We start from the raw sequence: 23,909 nt of genomic DNA, 5'->3' as shown, positions 1-23,909 counted from the left end.
ATTTCTGAAAATGTGCATCTTTATTCCCAGATTCTCTATTTCTTGAGGATATTAGACGTTACTGATGTTTGGTTCCATGGGTGGCAACAACTTGCGGGCTTGAAAACAACATACTCATCTTTATCTCAGTCAAGGAAAGTCAGCACAGAATGTGGCCATAAACAAATTAGCTTTCTTTTACATTCAACTGAATCAGGAGGATCTAGGCCCGAAACGTGAGTTTCTTGCTCCTAAGATGCTGCTTGACCTGTTGCGTTCATTCAGCTCAACAGCGTGTGATTTCGGATTCTCCAGCATCTGCAGTTCCTATTATCTCCGATACAATTTCAGTTTAGGGTAGAGGTTAACAGGAGGAACACATCTTCGTAACAGCCCAAAGAAACCAGCAACCTCCAACTGCGTCCTTGGCTATCTGATTCAGCCTCAATTTATCCCTTTCACCATTGTCACAGTGTAACACAACACAATCCAGCTTCCTTCATCCAGGCAAAGATGATTTGTTTTGGTAGCTGGAAATCAGCCCAGCAGCAATCCACATCATTGTCAGTGTGAAGGCAGGACATCATCTACAAAACAACTGTAATGGGAGTGCCTATCAATGTTTGGATATTCTATTCCATTCTGTCTGTCCAATGCCAAGTACTTGCTTCATTGTCGGCTGATGCTTCATCCTCAGCATTCTTTAGCAGTATTTGTCAGTGGCTATTTGTCATTGCCTTCCATTCGCCAGGGCATGATAGAGAGACAGAGCCCAGGTCTACCACAGCTAGAAAATATGCTATTCACATTATTCAGAATCACAGGCTACCATCTAGCCAACTGAGCTAAACAGTCCCCTCCATGGCAGAAAAAGAAGGCACATAAACAGTCCTTTCGGCCTAACAAGATAATGCCAGTGTTTATACTTGAGCTTCCTTCCAACTTTCCTTATCTAAACCTACCATTATAACCAGCTACTCCTTCTTCCATTAAATATTTGTCAAGGTACCTCTAAACACGTCCATACTATTCAATTCAAGCACTTCCTGTGGTAGGGAGTTCAAAATTCTTACTACAGGGTGGCTAAAGAAATGTTTTCAGAATTGTCTGAATGAAGGGTCTAGGCCCGAAACGTCAGCTTTTGTGCTCCCGAGATGCTGCTTGGCCTGCTGTGTTCATCCAGCTTCACACTTCGTTATCTATTTTCAGAATTCATTATTTAATTTCTTGCTGATTATTTTGTATCGATGCTTCCAGTTTTGCCAATACCCCATAAAAAGAAACATTGGGCCAGATTTTCCAGTGGCCAGACAGTCATTATTCCAGCATAGTTAAGAGTTGTGCATGGAGACCCTGCACAATCCCTACTGTAGCAGACTCAAAGAACTGCCTGGAAAATTGACAATTCTGCTGAGCAATTCTTCTAGGCTTGGAATCCTCAGAATGTCTCCATTTAACTCAGAGAATTTGGAGGATTCTGATGTCAATAGCTACTCAAGGACTATCAAATACACAGTTTAAAATCTGAGTAACTATTCAGCTGACGCCAGACTTACCTCTCACACTTTCAACTATACCTCCCCAGACTATTTACACAGTTCAGATCCCGACTTGACATTCCCGAGACCTGTATCCTTCCCTGCTCCACATCCGAACTCCTTGCCTCACCCTTGGACACAGTTCCCCTTCCTACGTTCTGCACCTGATTCATCTTCCATTAGCACCAGAATCAACCTGCCCTTCCTTCTGTCACATGGCACACTCCACACATTGCCACCCTGCACCATGCCTATCCATTGGACCCGACTTGCCCTGCCACACTTTTCACCAAACAGCACCCACTGCTGCCAGACCTGACACCCACCTAAACCCCTCTGGAGTCAATTTTACCCAACCACCCCAACCTATCCTACACACTGCATCACTTACCTAGCCCCTTGCCACCTTGTACATTACCCCTTCCCATGGCATCCTACCCACCTGGCACCCTAACCTCTATCATCTGGCATCCTACTCCTTGCTTAGCTGACACCCTACTTACATGGCATCCTACCCATCTGACATCCTACCCTTGCAATGCCTGAAAATCACTTTTATTTTATGCACTTAGCCACTTTGACAGTAGCTGTCAAACATCATCTGGAAATTTAAATTTCAGTAGATAGCAGCTTACTGCTATGAGAAGAAATAACAAAAAAAAACTGTGGATGCTGTAAATCAGGAACAAAAACTGGAGTTACTGGAAAAGCTCAGCGGGTCTGGCAGCATCTTTGAAGAGAAAATCAGGGTTAATGTTTCAGGTCAGATGATTCCTCCTCAGTTGAGGCTCTGGTTTTCTCTTCACAGATGCTGCCAGACCTGCTCAGCTTTTCCAGCAACTTTTGTTTTTGCTATGAAAAGGTGTGGTTTTCCTTCCTCCATCAGTTCTGCAGTACAAAAAATTGTCATGATGAACGTACAGTTCCACACTTCTGCAGAAATCATGATCAGAATTTCCTTATAAACACCCTCCTTCTTCAGAAGTTAAAATAAAGGGGTCTAACCTGTTTATCAATAAGTCAACCCCACCATTCCAGGAATCAGCTAATTCCATTCCAGTGAATCTCTTTTGAACTGCCTGACATCAAAGCAGCACTTGACAGAGTACTGCATTAAGGAGCCCTAGCACAGATGGAATTAATGGGAATTGGGGCAAATATCTGCACTGGTTGGAATTATACCAGCACATAGGAGGATGGTTATAGTTTCTGAAATTCATCTCAGGTACAAGGGCAACTCAGGAGATTCTCAGGTTAGTGCCTTTGGGCTAACCATCTTTAGCTTGCTTCCATCATGAGGTCAGAAGCGGGCAAGGTCATAGATGATTGTACCAGTGGTGGCTCCTCAGATATTGAAGCTGTCCACATCCATATTCAGCAAGACCTGAACAATGTCCAGCTTTGGATGGACAAGTGACAAACATCTTGAGTGTTACCACTGACCAGAAACGAAATCTATTTGTTTATTTATTTTGGACTGACAATAACAAATAACATTCACATCACACAAGTGGCAGGCAATGTCATCTCAAACGAAAGACAATCTAACTACTACCCTTGCCATTCAATAGCATTACCTTACTAAATCCCCCTCTTTCAACATCTCGAGTGTTGTATTGACCAGAAGCAAAATCTATTTTTTTAAAATTTATTGTCACATATCTAGGGGGATATAGTGAACTGTGTCCTGTTGTCACAATCCAGCACCATTTTGGGAGGTACAAGAAGAATAAAAGAAAATATTAAATAGAGATCATTGGCCTGTGGCCCAAACATAACTCCAGGATTTCTGCAAGGTTCCCACTCTGGGCCTACTGCAGTCAGGAGTCCCTCCTCCGGGCAGCAACACCACTGCTGTCGATGACGTGGCAGCAAGAGTCCATATTCCAGGCCTACTGCAGTCAGGGGTCCCTACTCTGGCATCGCTGCGGCCAACGTCCTGCTACTACTCCAGGAGTCCATGCATCCGGCCTACAAAGCCAGAATTCCCCACTGTCATCGCTCCGTTGTCCCTGTGACACGAGGAATGTGGAGAAAAGAGAAAAAGAAAAACCGAAAAGATGAGAGAGAAAAGGAATGTGGCCAGCCTGAAGCAGACGGGCTCAGCCCAAACACTACCCACTCCTTGCTCACCAGGAGACCCCGGGTAGAGCCATATCTCGCTTGTCTGGTGTTGCTGCCACTGCTGCTGGAAACCTCATCCTTCATCCATCACTCTCCAGGCTTTAAAGAAAAGAAAATGAAGAAAAAAAAGAGCAGAAGTGTAAAGACAAAAAGAATAGAAAAAAAAGCAGACAGGAGCAGATGAGCCCCAGGCATCTGCCAATCTGACTGCCAAATTAGGCCAGAAATGTGAATACAGTGGCTATAAGAACAGGTCATAGGCTAGGAATTCTATAGCAAGTTCATCAGTCTCCATAATTCCTGTCGACCATGTACAAGATACAAGTCAGGAGTGTGATGGAATATTCCCAACTTGCCTGGATAGTTGCAACGCCAACATTACTCAAGAAGCTTGATCTCACCACTGTACCTATGTGGCAAATTTCTTTTCTAAAACCTTTCTAAATTTGGAATGCTACTGTCATTTCTTAAATATCACTGCATCAAAATCCTGAAACGCCCTTCTTGACAACATCGTGGGCGTCTCTGTGCCACAGGGTCCACAGAGATTCATGATAGTTGCTCATCACCATCTTCTCAAATGCAAACTGGAACGGTCAACAACTTATGGTCCTGCCAGAAATGCCGACATCTCATGAAGAAATAAAAAGCAGACTTGATAAAAGGGAACCAGTAGATATAGTGTATTTGGATTTTCAGGAGGCATCTGACAAGGTGCCACACAAAAAGTTAATGCACAAGATAAAAGCTCACAATATTGGGGTAATGTATTAGCATGGATTGAAAACTGATTAACAAACAGGATACAGAGAGTCAGTCACTAGTACAGTGACAGAAGGAGGATCAGTGCTAAGGCCTCAGTTATTTATTACCTGTAATACTGACTTGGACGAGGGGGCAGAGTGTAATGTTTCCAAATTTACCAATGATACAAAAATAGGCAGAGAGCACATTGTCATTAGGACATAAGGAATCCCCAAGGGGATATAAATGGGTTAAGCAATTGGGCAAAAACTTGGTAGAAGGAACATAATGTAAAAAAAAAGAGGGGTCATGCACTTTAATAGGAAGAATCAAAGGCAGACTTATTTAAATGGAGATAGACTCCATAAAAGTACAGCACAAAGATCTGGGAGTTCTTGTGCATGATACATAAAAGTTGGCACGTGGGCACAGCAAGTAATTAACAAGGCAAATTTAAATGTTGGCCTCTGTTGCTAGTGGTTGGAATTTGACAAGAGGTAAGTTTTGTTCCAACTGTGCAGAGTTTTGGCGAGACCGAACTTAGAGTGCTGTGCGTAGTTTCGGTCCCCATATTTAAAAGAGAATATACTGCTGTTGGAGACGGTTCAGAAGAGATTCACTGGGCTGATTCCTGGGATGGTGGAGTCGATTTATCCAGAATGGCTAAACAAGTTAGATCTTTATTCATTTTAAGTTTAGAAGAATGAAGGTTGTTTTTATATACATATACAAGATTCTGAGAAGGCTTGACAGGGTAACTGTTGAGAAGCTATTTCCACTAGTCAGGGCATCTCAAACCAGGGTACACAGTTGCAATTATGGACACACTCACTTAAAACTAAAATACAAAGGAATTTCTTCTCTCATGGAGTAGTGAATATCTGGAAATCTCTACAGCAATAAAAATTGTGAGGCTACATCATTACAACTATTTAAAGAGGAATAAGGTGGATTTTTGAAACATCAGGGTATTGATGGATATGCTGAGCTGGCACACTGGGGTAGTCAGCCATGACCTTGTTTAACGGGCGCAGGTTTGAGGAGCTAAATGGTCTACTCCTGTTCCAATTTCTTCCATTTTAACTGAATTCAAATGCAATTATCATGGATGTTGTAATGGTCAAAAGCAAAAAGTCAATCTTGTACTTGGGCCTCATGTCAGTAAAGTGAGATTAAGCTTTCATAGTGGGTGAGGTTCCTTCTTAACACAGAACACAGGAGGAGTAGGCCATCCAACTTCTCAAGCCTACTCCACCAATCAATATGATCATGGCTGAGCATCAAACTCAACATCAATAGACGATAGGTGCTGGAGTAGGCCAATCGGCCCTTCGAGCCAGCACCACTATTCATTATGATCATGGCTGATCATCCACAATCAGTATCCTGATCTTGCCTTATCCCCATAACCCTTGATTCCACTATCTTTAAGAGCTCTATCTATCTCTTTCTTGGAAGTATCCAGAGAGTTACCCTCCACTGCCTTCTGGGGCAGAGCATTCCATATATCCACCACTCTCTGGGTGAAGATGTTTTTCCTCAACTCTGTTCTAAATGGCCTACCACTTATTTTTAAACTGTGTCCTCTGGTTCTGGACTCACCCATCAGCGGAAACATGCTTCCTGCCTCCAGAGTGTCCAATCCCTTAATAATCTTATACGCCTCAATCAGATCCCCTCTCATCCTTCTAAACTCAAGTGTATACAAGCCCTATACAAGCTCCAATCTTTCAACATATGATAGTCCCGCCATTCCGGGAATTGACCTCGTGAACCTATGCTGCACTCCCTCAATAGCAAGAATGTCCTTCCTCAAATTTGGAGACCAAAACTGCACACAATACTCCAGGTGCGGTCTCACCAGGGCCCTGTACAGCTGCAGAAGGACCTCTTTGCTCCTATACTCAATTCCTCTTGTTATGAAAGCCAGCATGCCATTAGCTTTCTTCACTGCCTGCTGCACCTGCATGCTTGCTTTCATTGACTGATGTACAAGAACACCTAGATCTCGTTTTGCTTCCCCTTTAACCAACTTGACTCCTTGAGATAGTAATCTGCCTTCCTGTTCTTGCCATCAAAGTGGATAACCACACATTTATCCACATTAAACTGCATCTGACATGCATCCGTCCACTCACCTAGCCTGTCCAAGTCACCCTGTATTCTTATAACATCCTCCTCACATTTCACACTGCCACCCAACTTTGTGTCATCAGCAAATTTGCTAATAATCATAATCCTGCACACCCACCCCCACGTACTCTTCTACTAGCTCACCACTCTGAGTGAAGAAATTTCCCCTCATCTCAGTCCTAAAATGTTTATCCCTTAAACTATGGCCCCTGGCTCTGGAATCCCCCACCTTCAGGAAGATCCTTGCTGCATCCAACCTGTCTAGTTCGGTTCGAATTCTTTAGGTTTCTACGAGATGCCCCCTCGTTCTTCTGAACTCTAACGAAGACCATCCTGACCGAATCAATCTCCCCTCATATGTCAGTCTGCCATTCAGGAATCAGTTTGGCTAACCATCACTGTACTCCCTCTACATCAACAGCATCCTTCCTCAAATAAGCAAACCAAAACTATACACAAGATTCCAGGCATGGTCTCACCAATGCCCTCTATAATTACAACAAGGCATCCTTGTTCCTGTTGATGAACCCTCTTATTATGAAGTTGAACACAGAGTTTGCTTTCTTTACTGCCTGTTGCACCTACTTTCAACAACTGTGTGCATAAGGGTGCCCAGATCTTGTTAAACATTCCTCTCTTTCTCAATTTAGCATCATCTAACTAATAATGTGCCTTCCTATTTTTGCTACTAAAGTAGATAAACTCACACATTTTTCCACATTATACTGCTTCTGCCATATATTTGCCCACTCACTCAGCCTGTCCAAATCAGTGTAGCATCCTCCTCACAGCTCACCTTTCCAACCAACTTTGTGTCATCCACAAATTGAAATATTATATTTAGTTCCCTCATCTAAATCTTTAACATATTATCAATCATTAATATTCTTTTTCTTCTACTGCTTGTTTCTCATCCACTGGTGTAAGAAACATATGTGATTTAAAAGTAAAACCATGTCAAATCAAAAGCTGAGATAAGATGGTGTAGAACTGGATGAACACAGCAGGCCAAGGAGCATCAGAGGAGCAGGTTGGCTGACATTATGGACCTAGATCCTGAAGAAGGGCCTAGGCCAGAAATATCAGCCGTCCTGCTCCTTTGATGCTGCTTCGCCTGCTGTGTTCATCCAGCTCTACACCTTGTTATCTCAGATTCTCCAGCATCTGCTTTTCCTACCATTTCTCACATCAAAATGTGTTTATTTGCTTTACGTTTAGGTTTAAGCTGATTTGACTAAACATGCCTTTATAAATTCATATGGAACTTCCAAATAGCGATGCTTAAAGAGACCTGGTGTTCTCAAATTAACTTTGAAGGCTTTTCCTTTTGGTCTAAAAGGCAGCCCCACGCATCTTTAAACTTACGTACAGAACAAAATGTACCCGTGAAAATGTCAGAAACAATGATATTTACCTATTTTTACACGACCTCGTTCTGGTCCTTCCCCCATCACTAGGATGTTTGCGGGTTTCTGGAGGAGAAAAAGGAATGAATGAAAGACACATTAATCCTTTACAACTGAAGTTAAAATATAATCTGTAGTTAATACAAGGATCATACATCTTCATATCTAAAAGAAGTATTAGTCTGATATCCAATTTTGTGATGCCATCATGAATTCAAATGCAGGAATGCTGCAAAGAATTAAGACAAACATTCAAGCCTGCCTTTCTACATATTGCTGTCACCAAACATACAACACATGAAATTTTTGGATAGCATTTTTCCAAAGCCTTTAGGTCCCATTGAGGAGAGATTGGTGTTGTGATAATGTCACTGGGCAACCCAGGCTAATGCTCTGACGCCACAGGTCCAAATTTCATTATGGCTTGTGTACGTTTAACCAAAAATAATAAAATCTGGAATTGAAACCTACTCTCAGTAATGGTGACCATGCATCCATCATCAAAATATCGTAAGAACCCATATAGTTCATTAATGCCCTGTGTCCTTATCGAGTCTTGCCTCTACACAATGCCAGATCCACAGGAATGTGACTTACTCTTAAATGCCCTTTCCACTCAAAGGCAGTTAGGGTTGGGCAACAAAACAACCATATTCTATGAAAGAATAAAGAAAAAAGAAAGGCCCTGATATCTATGCTCCAAGCCTGCACTGCTTGTCAGCAAAACCAACACTGTGATATTTAGGAGGCAGCCTCAGAATTGGCTATCTCCAGGCTCACCAGCTGAGTTGGGACAGTGGGCTGGATCCCTTTTCTGACAGACTAATCAGAGGGCCAGATGCCCTGAGATCTCAGCAGCCCAAACAGAGAGAGGCCAATAGAAGACTGTCAGGGCCACCCCAAAATAGACGTGCTCTTAGAAAATAATGATATAAGGCAACAAACCTCTAGATTGAAGGGAAAACCCTTCCACCTGGATCGTTGAGGTTGTGGGGATATCTTTTGATGCTTGGGGCCTCCTCTTTACTGTATGATGTTTCTGGTATCAATTGGTGCCTAGCTAGCCAGCAGATGGTTACACGTGGGTTGCTGAGGGGAACCTGCTCCAACTGGAAAATTACTGCCATGTCCTCGAAAAGTCACCCCTAATTATGGCCGTAAACATTTAAATTGGCTGCCTGCCTCAGTTCAGAACTGGGTCTCCAACTTCCCAAGAAGACTCCCTGGAAGAGGAAATTCACCATTTCTTTGAACCACCATTCCAGATCTGCCACACTACTGCTCCTGCTCCCCTTCTTTGCCAGCATGGCCCCCACCTTATCACCTCTCTTGTCCTTGCTGCAAGGCCCTGCACCCACTGTAGATTTCAATTTTTGGATGGGTGAGACGGCCAGATGTGCTCCCAGTAAAACTGCTTGGATTATAAAATAGCTAGCCTATCAGATTTTAGCCAGCAGCTCCAGAGTGGTTCTTCCTCCTGAGGGAGGTGTAAAAATCCTGCCTCCTGTTAATTAACACCCCTTGGAGGATGCATTTCCCAGTCAGCTTTTGGGCGATAGGGTGGGAAGCCCCCACTGTCCAAAAAAATCCCATTCATTAAGGTAAGCCTGAGTATCAAATCCACCAAAAATAATATGAACAATAGAACTTTTGACAGGTAGATTTCAAATTCACAAAGGTACAAGAAGTTGTAGCATGTTGAGTTGTTTTTTAAATGAATATTTTACTCCAGGACAACAATTACATTAATTATCTTTAATACAATGCCGTAGAAGCTTAAAGACATAACTTTACAACAATGAGTCAGAATAGATAAATAGATGTTGAAATTTAGATGATGTGCTAAATGTGTCTGTAAAATTATGGACAGTCCTTTCCCTTCATAGAGGCTAGCATTTCTAGCATTTTAATTAATTTTATTTTCTTCCTCCACTTGTATATTAAAATAATGGATTGTTGCATGAATCAACTTTTGTGAAAATCACAAGCTAAGAACACACTTATCAGTTCAGGATAGTAACATCTTTCCCTCATAAAAGCGTTACATATTCTCACAATAAACATCCTTCTTCTTTGCTGGACATCTTAGACAAATCACAAATAATTCTGCAGCAGAAACAGGTGCCTTTGCTCAATCTCCATGCTGATGTTTGTGCTCCCGTCGAGCCACTTGCCATCCTTTCTCATCTGAATCTACCATTATAACCAGCTATTCTATTGTTTGGAAAATGTAAACACCTCAATCTAAGCTAGAAATATTTTGCTAATTAAAACTAAATGTTCTGTGAACAATAAAAATAAGTTCAATGCTGAAAAATAATACAAGTAGCACACTGATGGAGCCATGAGACAGACTCAAAAATCTACTTTTTTGACACTAATTAAGGTTTTCACTATATATTTTAGGATATTAATAAATATTGTTTAAACTCAAGGCCATCTAGACGATAGATTTCACCAGACTATATGAAAAGATTATTTAATTAGCTTTGGACACTGGTGGAGTTGAATTTTTGCACACATCAATGAACGATGCAGCGTTGGAAAAAAGGAATGATTTTTACTATTTGGCACTCAATATCAACATGAAGTAGATCAGAAACAACAGAGACAGACACATTCTGTGGTTAGCCAAGCTTTGATGAGAATTAAGGAACTACACCAAAAACAGAAATCAAAATAGCATGATTTGCATTAATTACACTACAGTGCATGTGGTCCATATTGAAAGAATAATCCATTTTCTTGAAGAGGTTCAGTTAATTAGTATAAACCCACTAATAAGACTTCATGTCTCTTAGTAACAGTTCAAAGTAGCAGTACAATTTTGACTTTGATCTTGCTTTTCATCTGGATACATTTCACATTTAAAGACTCTACAAATTCATAATTTGGACAAATATCAAAAATCTTTTTAATTAGATATGTAAAAATGCATCACTCGTTGATTAAATGTACAAAGGCATTGGATAACTTTCAAAGGCTCAATTTTACTTCTGGTATCAATTATCAGCAGAAAAAGATATTCAAGACAGCAGTCATGTAAGATAAACAACTGAACTGTCTTAATATTCAAATGAATTTACTGGAGTCCTTTCAGGAAGGAAATTTGATGTCCATAGCCAAATTTGGCCTACATGTGACTCCAGACAGACGGCAATGTAGTTACCTCTTAAACTATGTTAAACATTTAAGTAAGCTACTCAGCAGTATTCAAGAAGCTAATTCATCACCACGTTCTCAAGCATAATTAGACTGGGTAATAAAAGCTGGCCTTGCCAGTGAAACCTACAGCCTGTGAATTAAATAACACAAAGAGCAGGTTAACCCAAAATGACAAGCACAATGTGATTGGTTACCAGCATTTGTTGCCTAACCCTAATTATCCTTGAATTGAGTAGCTTGCTAGTTAAGGAGGCAGATTTTCTTCCTGAAAGGCTTGCGTGAGCCAGATGGATTTCCATGACAACGGATTATAGATTGGTGGTCACCATTACTTAGACTAGGTTTATAGATTTTTTTTTCTATATTGATCAAATAAGTTTAAATTCCTCCAAGTTGCCATCATGGGTTTGAACCAGTGTCCCAGAGACCACACCATCGGGTTACTGGCCAACATCGCCCCGAAACTGCCAAATTATTTCCACACTGCTGTACCCATCCTTGGTGGGTATTCCTTGGGGTCAACCTGGAGTGTGAGGTCATATCATTAGATATGTACTACCAAAACCACCTAAGTTTGAACTACGGAATGTCAGGTAGGCCCTGAAAGAGACTATTCTTGAGGATGAGTGGCAGAGGAGCAGCCATTGTCACTTGGGCGCTCATCATGGGTCAAAGAGTCCTAAAGAAGTCCACAGGACCATAAGTCATAGGAGTGGAAATAAGGCCATTCAGCCCATTGAGTCCACTCCACCATTTAATCATGGCTGATGGGCATTTCAACTCCACTTCCCTGCACTCTCCCCGTAGCCCTTGATTCCTTGCGAGATGAAGAATTTATCAATTTCTGCCTTGAAAACATTTAATGTCCCAGCTTCCACTGCGCTCCATGGCAATGAATTCCATAGGCCCACCACTCTCTGACGGAAGAAATGTCTCATTTCCATTTAAAATTTAGCCCCTCTAATTCTAAGGCTGTGCCCACGGGTCCTCGTCTCCCTACCTAACAGAGTCAACCCTAAGAGGCTGGAGGTCTCTCTTAATAGTGGACGAATTTCCCTCACTAATGATTAAATTCCAAAGAAAGCAAGAAAAGGCACTCAATTGAATGATTGGATGGGCAGCTCACCGATGAGTCATTGACCTGCAATCCAACACGGACTTCAAAGGGTCTGAAAAATCCAGTAGAACTCCCTAACTACGTCCGTGACACCACCCACGCCCTCCACCTCCTCAGAACTTCCAATTCCCTGGCCCCCAACACCTCATTTTCACCATGGACGTCCAGTCCCTATACACCTGTATTCCGCATGCAGATGGCCTCAAGGCCCTCCGCTTCTTCCTGTCCCGCAGGCCCGACCAGTCCCCCTCCACCGACACCCTTATCCGCCGAGCCGAACTCGTCCACACCCTCAACAACTTCTCTTTCGATTCCTCCCACTTCCTACAGACTAAGGGGGTGGCCATGGTCACCTGCATGGGCCCCAGTTATGCCTGCCTCTCTGTAGGTTACATGGAACAGTCCATCTTCCACACCTACACAGGCTCCAAACTCCACCTCGTCCTACGTTACATTGATGACTGTATCGGCACCGCCTCTTGCTCCCCAGAGGAGCTCGAACAGTTCATTCACTTCACCAACACCTTCCACCCCAACCTCAAGTACACCTGGGCCATCTCCAACACATCCCTCACCTTCCTGGACCTCTCAGTCTCCATCTCAGGCAACCAGCTTGTAACTGATGTCCATTTCAAGCCCACCAACTCCCACAGCTACCTAGAATACACCTCCTCCCACCCACCCTCCTGCAAAAATTCCATCCCCTATTCCCAATTCCTCCGCCTCCGCCGCATCTGCTCCCACGATGAGGCAATCCACTCCCGCACATCCCAGATGTCCAAGTTCTTCACAGACCGCAACATTTCCCCCAGAGTGGTCGGGAACGCCCTTGACCGCATCTCCCGCATTTCCCGCAACACATCCCTCACACCCCGCCCCCGCCACAACCGCCCAAAGAGGATCCTCCTCGTTCTCACACACCACCCCACCAACCTCCAGATACAACGCATCATCCTCCGACACTTCCGCCATCTACAATCCGACCCCACCACCCAAGACATTTTTCCATCCCCACCCTTGTCTGCTTTCTGGAGACCACTCTCTCCGTGACTCCCTTGTTCGCTCCACACTGCCCTCCAACCCCACCACACCCAGCACCTTCCCCTGCAACCACAGTAAGTGCTACAGTTGCCCCCACACCTCCTCCCTCACCACCATCCTAGGCCCCAAGATGACTTTCCATATTAAGCAGAGGTTCACCTGCACATCTGCCAATGTGGCATACTGTATCCATTGTACCCGGTGTGGCTTCCTCTACATTGGGGAAACCAAGTGGAGGCTTGGGGACCGCTTTGCAGAACACCTCCGCTCAGTTCGCAACAAACTACTGCACCTCCCAGTCGCGAACCATTTCCACTCCCCCTCCCATTCTTTAGATGACATGTCCATCATGGGCCTCCTGCAGTGCCACAATGATGCCACCCGAAGGTTGCAGGAACAGCAACTCATATTCTGCTTGGGAACCCTGCAGCCCAATGGTATCAATGTGGACTTCACTAGCTTCAAAATCTCCCCTTCCCCCACCGCATCCCAAAACCAGCCCAGCCTGTCTCTGCCTCCCTAACCTTTTCTTCCTCTCACCCATCCCTTCCTCCCACCCCAAGCCGCACCTCCATTTCCTACCTACTAACCTCATCCCACCTCCTTGACCTGTCCGTCTTCCCTGGACTGACCTATCCTCTCCCTACCTATACTCTCCTCTCCACCTATCTTCTTTTCTCTCCATCTTCGGTCCGCCTCCCCCTCTCTCCCTATTTATTCCAGAACCCTCACCCCATTTCCCTCTCTGATGAAGGGTCTAGGCCCAAAACGTCAGCTTTTGTGCTCGTGAGATGCTGCTTGGCCTGCTGTGTTCATCCAGCTTCACACTTTATTATCTTGGATTCTCCAGCATCTGCAGTTCCCATTATCTCAAATATTTTCTTCCTCACAGATTGTAAAAGCTCCATGAAGGCCAGTATCCCATCACAAAGTCACTCTTTACTTACACATGTCTAGTACATGACAAAAACCTGGCTAGCACAGAGTTGACCCCTACTGTGAGCAGAACCCGACACTCCTGTCTATGTCTGGGCCAGGACTCCCTGATTGGGGCTGTTAACCTGGTCCAATCAGGTACCTTGTATTCATTGAAGTTCACCTGGCTGACCTTGTTCTAATCACTACAGATGTTTATTCCAGTTTCAAAGTAATCATTTAAAGTTTGTGTAGCACAGCAGAAGCCAAACTTGGCCCAAATGTCATTCACCTGCCTAAAATTCTAACAGTATTGTTTGATTATAACTGTTCTCCACATTTTTGTTTCCCGGTTTGAGCTGGACTGTGTCACTCTCAGAATCTCTAGTCAGTTACCTCAGTTAGGAAGAATTGCAGAATCAAATTACCAGGGTCCACAATGTGTGGCAAATAATAGTTAATGGGATATGTTCTTTAAACTTTACACCAGGCCTGAGACACATCATGGTGCATATGCAATAACACAGAATTCAAGCATTCTTACTCTTGCTCTACATTGCTATACATAAAAGTAATGAATTGCTGGAAGTAACTGATTAGTCAGCATCTGCAAAGTACACTGACATTTTTCATGTGCACAGGACTGAAAACTAATACAGAAGTAAATGTAGTTTTTACCCAATGTTAAAAAAGGAGAAAAACAAAATAGAACAGGAGGAGGCCATCCAGTCCTTCAAGTTTGCTCTAAAAGTAAAGGTAAATACCAGATATTACAGTCAGAGAGAGCAAGTTAATGGTTGAATGATCTGAAACTGCGTAATACAAAACAAATAGCATAGATATTCTCATTAACAAACACGAAGTCTTTATGTGGACAAGCCAATGTTACACTGGGTGGACAAGGTCAGAAAATTACACAACACCAGATTATAGTCCAACGGGTTTATTTGAAAATACAAACTTTCGGAGCCTTGCTTTTTCAAGTGTTAACAGGAAAGATAGTATCAGACACAGAGTTTATAAGATCAAAAAGTCACGTCACTGATGAGGATATATTAACCAAACCTAAGATGCTGTTAAATCTTTAAATTGATTCATATGTATATGTAAACCTCTAAGAATTCCTTTCAAGTCACTGTCCTGAGAGAACTAAAGGTTTAATCAGTGTAAAGAAGAGGTCATATTTTAGATCAGACAATGCATATTTGGCGTGAGGCCTTGTTTACAATCTGTTTGGGTTTTGGTTTGGAGTCAGATTGGTCTTATTTCTAAAGGGGGAAATTATAAAATGTCATATTGACTGACTGTCTATAAATTTTGTGCTTTTTGAAAAAAATAGAATGTATCGGCAAATACTAATTTACCCCATGGATTCACATGTGAGAGAGAGAGAGAGAGAGAGAGAGCGCGCGCGAGTGAAAGGGACAGTGGATTCCAACACACAATAGTCTAGCTATAGCCTAACCAACATCTTACAGAGTTCCAGCATAATCTCATAGCTGTTAAACTCTATGCCTCATCTAATGAAGGCAACTATTTCATACACCTTCTTAACTATTTTAGCTGCCTGTCTTGATACCTGTCTACACCCCTCTGATCCTTGGTGCTTCCCAGGATCCTCCCTGTTCAAGCATTCCCTTGCCTGGTCTGTCCTGCCCAAGTGTGTCACCTCACATTGATGCAGACTGAATTCCAATTGCCACTGATTAGTCCATCTGACCTGTGCCCCTCTGTATCCTTCTATAATATAAAGCTATCGTCCTCACATTCACCACTCCACCAATTTCTGAATCTTGTGAACTTATTGATTAAAGCTTCTACATTCAAGTCTAACTCATTTATATCAACAGCAAGGGCCCCAACTGGACACAGACTTCCAGTCAGAAAAAGAAACTCAAAAACAACCCTCTGCTTCCTGTCACTGAGCCCACAATGGAGCCAATTTGCCAATAGATAGTTGCTGAAAGATATCTGCAGACAAAATTCCAAAGTCCTTGCTTCTTTAATACTTAACTATCTGTGAATGATTGCTTATGTTTTGCCAGAAGATGAAAATGCAAAATCATGCTTCAGGAAAGGCCCTATCTTTGCCACTGGTCAGAGAAAGAATGGCTTTCAAAATGGCCTTCAGTCCTGTTCAAGGGAAAATATCTTTGAATTTACTGTGAGATAGTAGGAATTTTTTTTTCTGAAGAAGGATCCAGGCCCGAAACGTAAGCTTTCCTGCTCCTCTGATGCTGCCTGGCCTGCTGCATTCATCCAGCTACACACCTTGTTATCTTGAATTTAAGGCATACAGAAGAGGCTCCTAGTCAGCCTCCCTTCACAGAAAATGACACCCTACATGACAGATTAGTGACCTCTTTCACTCAGTTAATCTACTGATAAATGGGCATAAACTTGTGCATTAACTGCATCATGCATCTCTAGGTGCTGCAAGTCTCTGAAATCTATCTCAAAAGAGATTTACCAGGATGTTGCCTCGTATGGAGGGAAGGCCTTATGAGGAGAGGTTGAGGGACTTGAGGCTGTTTTCGTTAGAGAGAAGAAGGTTAAGAGGCGACTTAATAGAAACATACAGATGATCAGAACGTTTTTCCCGGATGGTGATGGCTAGCATGAGGAGACATAGCTTTAAATTGAGGGGTGATAGATAGACTTCCAGTCTATCAGATGTCAGACGTAGGTTCTTTACTCAGTGAGTAGTAAGGGCATGGAATGCCCTGCCTGCAACAGTAGTAGATGCGACAACTTTAAGGGCATTTAAATGGTCATTGGATAAACATATGGATGATAATGCAATAGTGTAGGTTAGATGGGCTTCACATTGTTGCACCAACCTGTGAAACCATCGAGGGCCGAAGTGCCTGTGCTGCGCTGTAATGTTCTATGTTCTGGTGTACTTGCATTCCAAAAATTCTACTTGTTAAACTTATCATTATACTTTGGTGATATAGAAGGTAAGCATTCTTATCTGTTACAGATGTGGCCAGAAATTAATTTTCCCATTCCAAGTGGAAGATGTTCATCTTTGGTTTCTTTTCAGATGGTTCAAGTTCATCAATCTTTATTATTACTGCACCTTCTGGTTTGCAATGCCACTCTATCACTGCTAGCACTGCAAGTAGACCTCTGGACCATTCAGAATGTTGCTGCCTACTTTCAACAGTGGGACACAGGAAGTCACTCTTTGGTTGTGATTTGTTTCCAGGGCCCCTAGTCAGCTTGTGTTGCACTGATATTACAGGTGGTATTCAGCAGCATTCCCCATAATGTTTCTTTGTCCTGCAGAGACCTATTAGATAAGCAGCTGAAGAAAACAAACTGAAGGTCTACAGAGAACAGGTAGAGGAGCAGGTCAAGCTGAATCACTGTTGCAGAGAACCCACACAAGAATGTTGGATGAACAGCCTCCTAGGTTTCTAGGGACCTATATTCTCTGGAATTTGGAAAAAAAAAGAGAAATAATCTCATTAAAACATACAAAATTCTTACTGGGATCAACAGGGGAGATGAAGCAATGATGCTTCCTCTAGCCAAAGGGATCTAGAACCAAAAGGGTCACAGAACAAGGAACGGATATGCGGAGGAATTCCTTCACTAAGGTGTTGGTGAATCTTTGGAATTTTCTGCTGCAAAGGGGGTGTGGAGGCTCTGTCACTGAGATTGTTCAAGACTGAGATTGGCAGATTTCTACATGGAAAAAGCATCAAGGGATATCGCAGGAGATTGTGGTAGAAGATCAGGCACGATCTTATTGCAGTGAGCCTGCAGGGCTGAATGGCCTATTTCTGTTCTTTTCTTATACCCTTATGTGAACATGTGCCAATTTAGTCAAGGGCTAAGGAGGCTTAAGATGGAAAGCAAAGAGGAATCTGCGACTTTGTCCAGGAGGAGCGAGTGAGTGATGTGTCAGGAGGCAGCCACACTGGGGCTGGATTTGAATGTATCACATGGATCAGCTATGTTGGGGAATGCCCAGTGATCCCAAGTCTCCCCAGTCCTCAATCTCACATTACCCATCCAGTGGCCTCAAGTCTCTTTCATGTTTAATCATCCACTTGACCATTCTTCAAAGCAAAGGGTGAGACAGAAGAGAACCTTCTAACTTTGGTCTCCCAGTTACACCTTCCTATCTGCATAACGGAGAATGTAAATTGTTTTTGTGCACTATGCATTGTGTGTTTTGTGTTTTTTTGTATATTTGCGGCTTATAAATGAAATGCATTTTGAGTAACAGGTTAAAAACCTTGGATGAATAGGCATTCCCTGAATTTACATGCATTTAAGTGAGTAAACCTGTTTCCTCATATGTAATTTTAAGAAATGATTTCCAGGAATGTGTCTACTGTTTGAAATTAGGCATTCCGATATATGTAAGTTTAAAATGCACAAGATTTAATCTTAAAGAAGACCTATCTGAATAGGATGGCAAACCTCAAGGCCACATGAGTAAAGATATGTCATGTTGTGACAATAGTTTTGTTTCATGATGTTGCTGGGTAAATCACTCAGTACAAATTCATAATGATAATTTATACTTTTGACCACCCACCTGGCCCTACTGTTTTGCAACAAACAAATCCAAGGTCAACTTTTTATAATAACATGCAGACATTTTTTTCATTTTTTTGTCAATATAATAACAGAGCACCTGTCTGGCTTTTCATTTCAGGCCTCTGTAGATAAACTTATGTACAAGTGGACTTCATTTAAAATAGCATGCAAGTTCATCACCGTACTCAACACAATACAAATAAGATATGCTCAAATATTGCTCAGATTTTATGATTTGCAAAGCATAGACAGTCTGTTGTGGAACTTACTGAGGTCCCAGTCAATAGCTGATAAGAATGGAAATTTTTGGCAATGCATCCGCAACCAAACAGGAGCTCAAAGTCAGCCATAATTGGGCATTGGTCTCGTAACATTTTCTGCAGAAGCACTCAAGTTCTGTTTCTTCATTAACTTTCAGAGTATTATACTTACCAAGTCCCTATGAAGAACCCAGTTTGCATGGAGATAATGAATTCCATCAAGTATTTGATAAAGCAGTGATTTGACCATTCCCCTTGGTAGCTGTACTGGCTTTTTATTTGCTTTTGAGGCACGATGGAACTTGATAATATGCTACAAAAGAGCAAAACAAATTAGAAAAAATATTAAATCTTAAAGTTCACAACAGATTTTACATTATCAATAACCTTCATGCATTGTTCATTGATGACACTGCAGCAACAAAATTTACTGCTCCTCACATTTTGTTTTACATTAATTTAAATTATTTTCTCATTATAGGTTAACGAAGATATAACAGAGATTCGTTCATTGGCATATACAAAGTAGATATGACAGATATTGAATTATGAACCTCTATGAAAAAATGCCAGATCTATTACAGGATTGGCAACAGTTCTTCACTGCACAGCAATAATATTTGGCAAAGCTCAAATTTTATGCCACTTCATTGCATAATTTCATGTATTTATGCTTTATTATTATTCACTGCAAGAACAGAACCTTAGCCTATTGATCCAAAATTGGGAATACAGTACTCAGTTTGAGATTTAAGATTTCTAATCCGATATTTCAATGTGACAGTTTGGTCTTGTTCCCATGTCTCTCTTGTTCCCATGTTCACCAGGTTACGCATTTTACATTAGTAGGCCCAAACAAGTAACTGAAATGTAATAATATTTCTAAAGTTAAAGGAACATATTCTATGGTGTTGAATTATATCAAATATGCCATGGGATTTGTGATCACTTCCCAGCGTCCTCAGCTAAATGAATAAAAGACATGAAATTGAGAGAACAAAAACTATAGGTCCAACTTTAGAAATGTCAGAGACGTGTTCTCGTTACAATTTAGTTGGAAGGATTAAACATGGATAAATAAATCATACAAGTTTGAGAACTTGCAATTGAGGTCAAATCTATAAATTGATTCATCTTCATGGCATCATTCTTTCATACTCCTATTTCTGTCTCTTATAACACAATCAACATAGGAGGACGCAGTGAAGAAGTATTGTCGCTAGACAAATAACCCAGAGGCCCAGGCTAATGCTCAGGTTAAGGTTCAAATCACAGCATTGCAATTGGTGGAATTTAAATTCAATTAGTTGATCCCCCAAAAACAAAGCTGAAATGAAAGCTTGTCTCAGAAATACTGATCACAAAACCATCATCAATTGTCCTATAAACCTATGTCTTTTATGCAAGGAAATCTGTTGTCCTTACCTGGTCTGGTGTGGTGCACATTGGCCCTCAAGGGCAATTAGGGATGGAAACCAAATAGTAGCTTTACTGACAACACACATATGAGAGGAAAGAACCATTTATTTAAAAACCCAAAATAAATTGTTTCTGCTCCATGACAACCGAATCATATCTGTTGCACTAGGAGGCTTTTGGGCAGAGTAACACAATGTTGTTGTTCACTGACTTCATAGATGCATAGAAGTTTCTTAATTCAAGGGATGTGGGCATCACAGGCTAGTACAGCATTCACTGCCTTCCCCAGTTGATCTCCCTCAAGGTGGTAGTAATGAGTTTCCTTCCCGCTCTACTACAGTTCACGCACTGCAGAGAGACCAAATGCAGTTTGGAAGGGAGTCTCAAAAGTACCCCGTATAACTAAAACATAACATCCTAACTTTTATGTAAAATTCCTGATTTAATAAAGGATAGCATCTTGTCAATTTTACACCATATCTGCATATTAGCTTTCCGTTAACATACAAATTAACTCACACATTAGAATGCCTCCATCCATCTACACCTCAGAATTATGCAGTTTACCAAACTGGGAGTGGTGATTTTCTCCCCATTTTCTCTGCTTTCACTATGAGTAATTCCATCACACTCACCATATTCTGAATCCTTCCCTGCTTCAAATCTTTATCACATTGAAAAGAATGAATTATCTCTGCAAAAAGCACTCACGTGGTAAGCATTCCATACTCCAACAAATCATGAGAATAAAAAAAATTACAGCCTCTTCTCTCATTTTCTAACAAAGAATTTTAAAGTTTATTACTTCTCATTCCTGAGCCATCTGCCAACTGAAAATCTTTCCCTATTCACCCCATAGACACACATAACTTTAAATTTAATCTTGCCTTCTCTGCTCCAATATCTCAAGTCTTTCCTCATAACCATAATTTTCCATCCAAATTAACTCTATAATTGGGAACCTACCTGCAAAGGCCTTTGGTTCAACCAATGTTCTGCATAAATTTATTATTACTCCCTTATATTTACGTTACTATCTGTAAAATGCCAAATTCTTTTCACAGTTTCAAGGGACTGTCAAGTTTTTATGTTTATATTTGACTCTTGTTACCTCTTCACACCTATCATAGGAACAGGAGATGGGTATTCAGCCTCTCAAGCTTTTCAAGCCATTATATAACTGAATGATGTATCTGTGGTCTGATACCATACACCATCTTTGCCCATTTTCCTGAATACCTTTGGTTAACAAAAAAAACTACAAATCTCTCCACAGATGCTGCCAGACCTATTGAGATTTTTCAGCAATTTCTGTTTTCATTTCTGATTTCCAGCATCCGCATTTCTTTCACTTTTTTTAAACAAATCTCAAGTTTCAGGTTAGCAAGTGACCTCTCATCAATTGGCTTTTCTAAACAGAGTTCCAAACGTTTACCAGCCTTTGTATGTAGGAATGTTGCTGAAAAGTCTGACCCGAATTTAGACTACACCTCCTAAAGGCACCAACTGATATAAATATCTACCCTGAGTTCTAAGGAAGGGTCACAGACCCAAAATGTTAACATTGTTTTTTCCTTCACAGATGCTGCTAGACCTGCTAAGCTTTTCCAGGAATTTTGCTTTTGTTCCTGATTTCCAGCATCCGCAGTTCTTTCGGATTTTAAATATCTACCCTGTTACCCTTACACTTTTAAACTTCAATCAGATCACTACATAACCTTCTAACTCCAGAAAATATTATCCTATTTTATGTAATCTCTCTTTATAGCTAATCTCTCAATTCCAGATTATGCACATGCTACATAATCAATGAGCCAATTAAGCTAATGGGTGAGCAGACTAACATAGGTCATATACAGGGGTCCATGCTGGTTAGGTGGCCATTGGGACTTGCCCTTGTTTTACAGGGGGTGCCAATTAATGCTAATAGAGAGCAGACAACTCAGAAGCCTCAGCAGCATCATCACCAATGGTGGACACTTGAGGCAGGGTGCAGACCTGCTGCATTCCACAGGGAGGCTGAAGACAAACATAAATTTGCAGTGATGAAGGGAAACTCATCAAAAAAAAAGAATCTGGCTGGGCTGCAGAAGCTGCCTGCCCTGTCAATTATTTCCTATTTATATTAATGACTTGGATGAGAAAAGCGAATGCACCATAGCCAAGTTTACGGATGACACAAAAATAGATGGGAAGGCAAGTGGTGAGGATGACACACAGAGTCTGCAGAAGATTACGGACAGATTAAGTGAGTAGGCAAAAACTTATCAGACAGAACGTAATGTGGGGCAATGTGAGATTATGCGCTTTGGCCACAGGGATAGAGGAGCTAAATATTATCTAAATGGAAAAAGACTGCAGAAAGTTACAGTAGTGATATTTGGGAATCCTCATTCATAACTTACAAGATACTAATATCCTAGTTCAGCAGGCAATAGGGAAGGTAAATGGAACGTTGGCCTTTATTTCAAAGGGAATAAAGTATAAAAGTAGGGAGATTTTCCTAAAACTGTACAAAACACCATGCAGACCACAGCTGGAATACTGTGAGCAGTTTTAGGCCCCTTATCCAAGGAAAGAGGTTTTGGAGTCGGTCCAGAAAAGGTTCACTAGCTTTATACCAGGTATGAAGGGACTGTATTATGAGAAGTTGAGTAGATTGATATTTTGATTGCAATAGATACAAAGAATGAGAGGCAACTTCATTAAAAAAAGTACAAGATTTTTAGGGGACTTCACAGGGTAGATGAGAAAAATTGTTTCCTTTGTGAAAGAGAGTCTAGGATCAGACAGCATAATCCGAGCAAAAAGGGTTGCATACTTAAAACAGATGAGGAGGAATTTCTTTTCTCAGAGGGTAATGAATCTGTGGAGTTCTTTACCACAGTGAATCGCCTATGACCCGTTGAGGCTTGGTCATTAAGTATATTCAAGGCTGAGATAGACTTTTTAAGTCAGTAAGGGAATTAAGGGTTATAGTGAAAAGGCAGAAAAGTGGAGTTGTGGGTTATTAGATCAGCCATGAATGCAAAGCAGAATCAACGGGCTGAATAGTCGGCTTCGGCTCTTATTTCTTTCAGTCTTACATTAAATCCTTGCTGGCTCTGATTCTAATAGTTCTTCTGATTCTGAAAATTGTCAAGGGACAGAAATATTTCCTCCAGCTCCAACAAGATACCAGTAAATGCCACCATCCTGACTGATGGACCTCATCTGTACCCTTTTGTTGGGTGCCATTTTCTAGGGCTAGAGAAAATTTGCTTCTCTTTTGAAAATTTTGATTTAAAGTCAGATTTAATAAATACTTTTGTTCTAAACTGCTACTGTATACCCTACCTACATGTGAAATTATTATGGAGAGGGAGGTGAAACATGCAATAACTAAATAAATACTTGCTATTGTGAAATTTTGACTAGCTAACAACAAAACAGTGATTGCTTTGGCTTATAGTGGATGATAGATTTAAAAGAACTCGGGTTTGTATTTTTGTTGCAAGTAACATTAAGGAAT

General features: G+C 41.5%; 1 protein-coding gene across 2 annotated transcripts in view; it reads right to left on the bottom strand.

Annotated features, from left to right (window-relative positions):
- The window catches only part of cdk19 (cyclin dependent kinase 19), a 174,650-nt gene that overhangs the window by 100,088 nt on the left and 50,653 nt on the right, over nucleotides 1–23,909 (bottom strand). For both annotated transcript variants that reach the window (XM_059645216.1, XM_059645217.1), the window contains exons 4-5: nucleotides 19,152–19,292; nucleotides 7,933–7,990 (exon numbers count right to left, since the gene is read on the bottom strand). In XM_059645216.1, coding sequence (XP_059501199.1) covers nucleotides 7,933–7,990; nucleotides 19,152–19,292 — 199 coding nt within the window. The remainder of the gene's footprint in view (nucleotides 1–7,932; nucleotides 7,991–19,151; nucleotides 19,293–23,909) is intronic.

Source organism: Stegostoma tigrinum, chromosome 4, assembly GCF_030684315.1.
Source record: "Stegostoma tigrinum isolate sSteTig4 chromosome 4, sSteTig4.hap1, whole genome shotgun sequence".
Taxonomy (NCBI): Eukaryota; Metazoa; Chordata; class Chondrichthyes; order Orectolobiformes; family Stegostomatidae; genus Stegostoma; species Stegostoma tigrinum.
The sequence above is the reverse complement of the archived record's forward strand: the minus strand, read 5'-3'. Positions and strand labels throughout refer to the sequence as shown.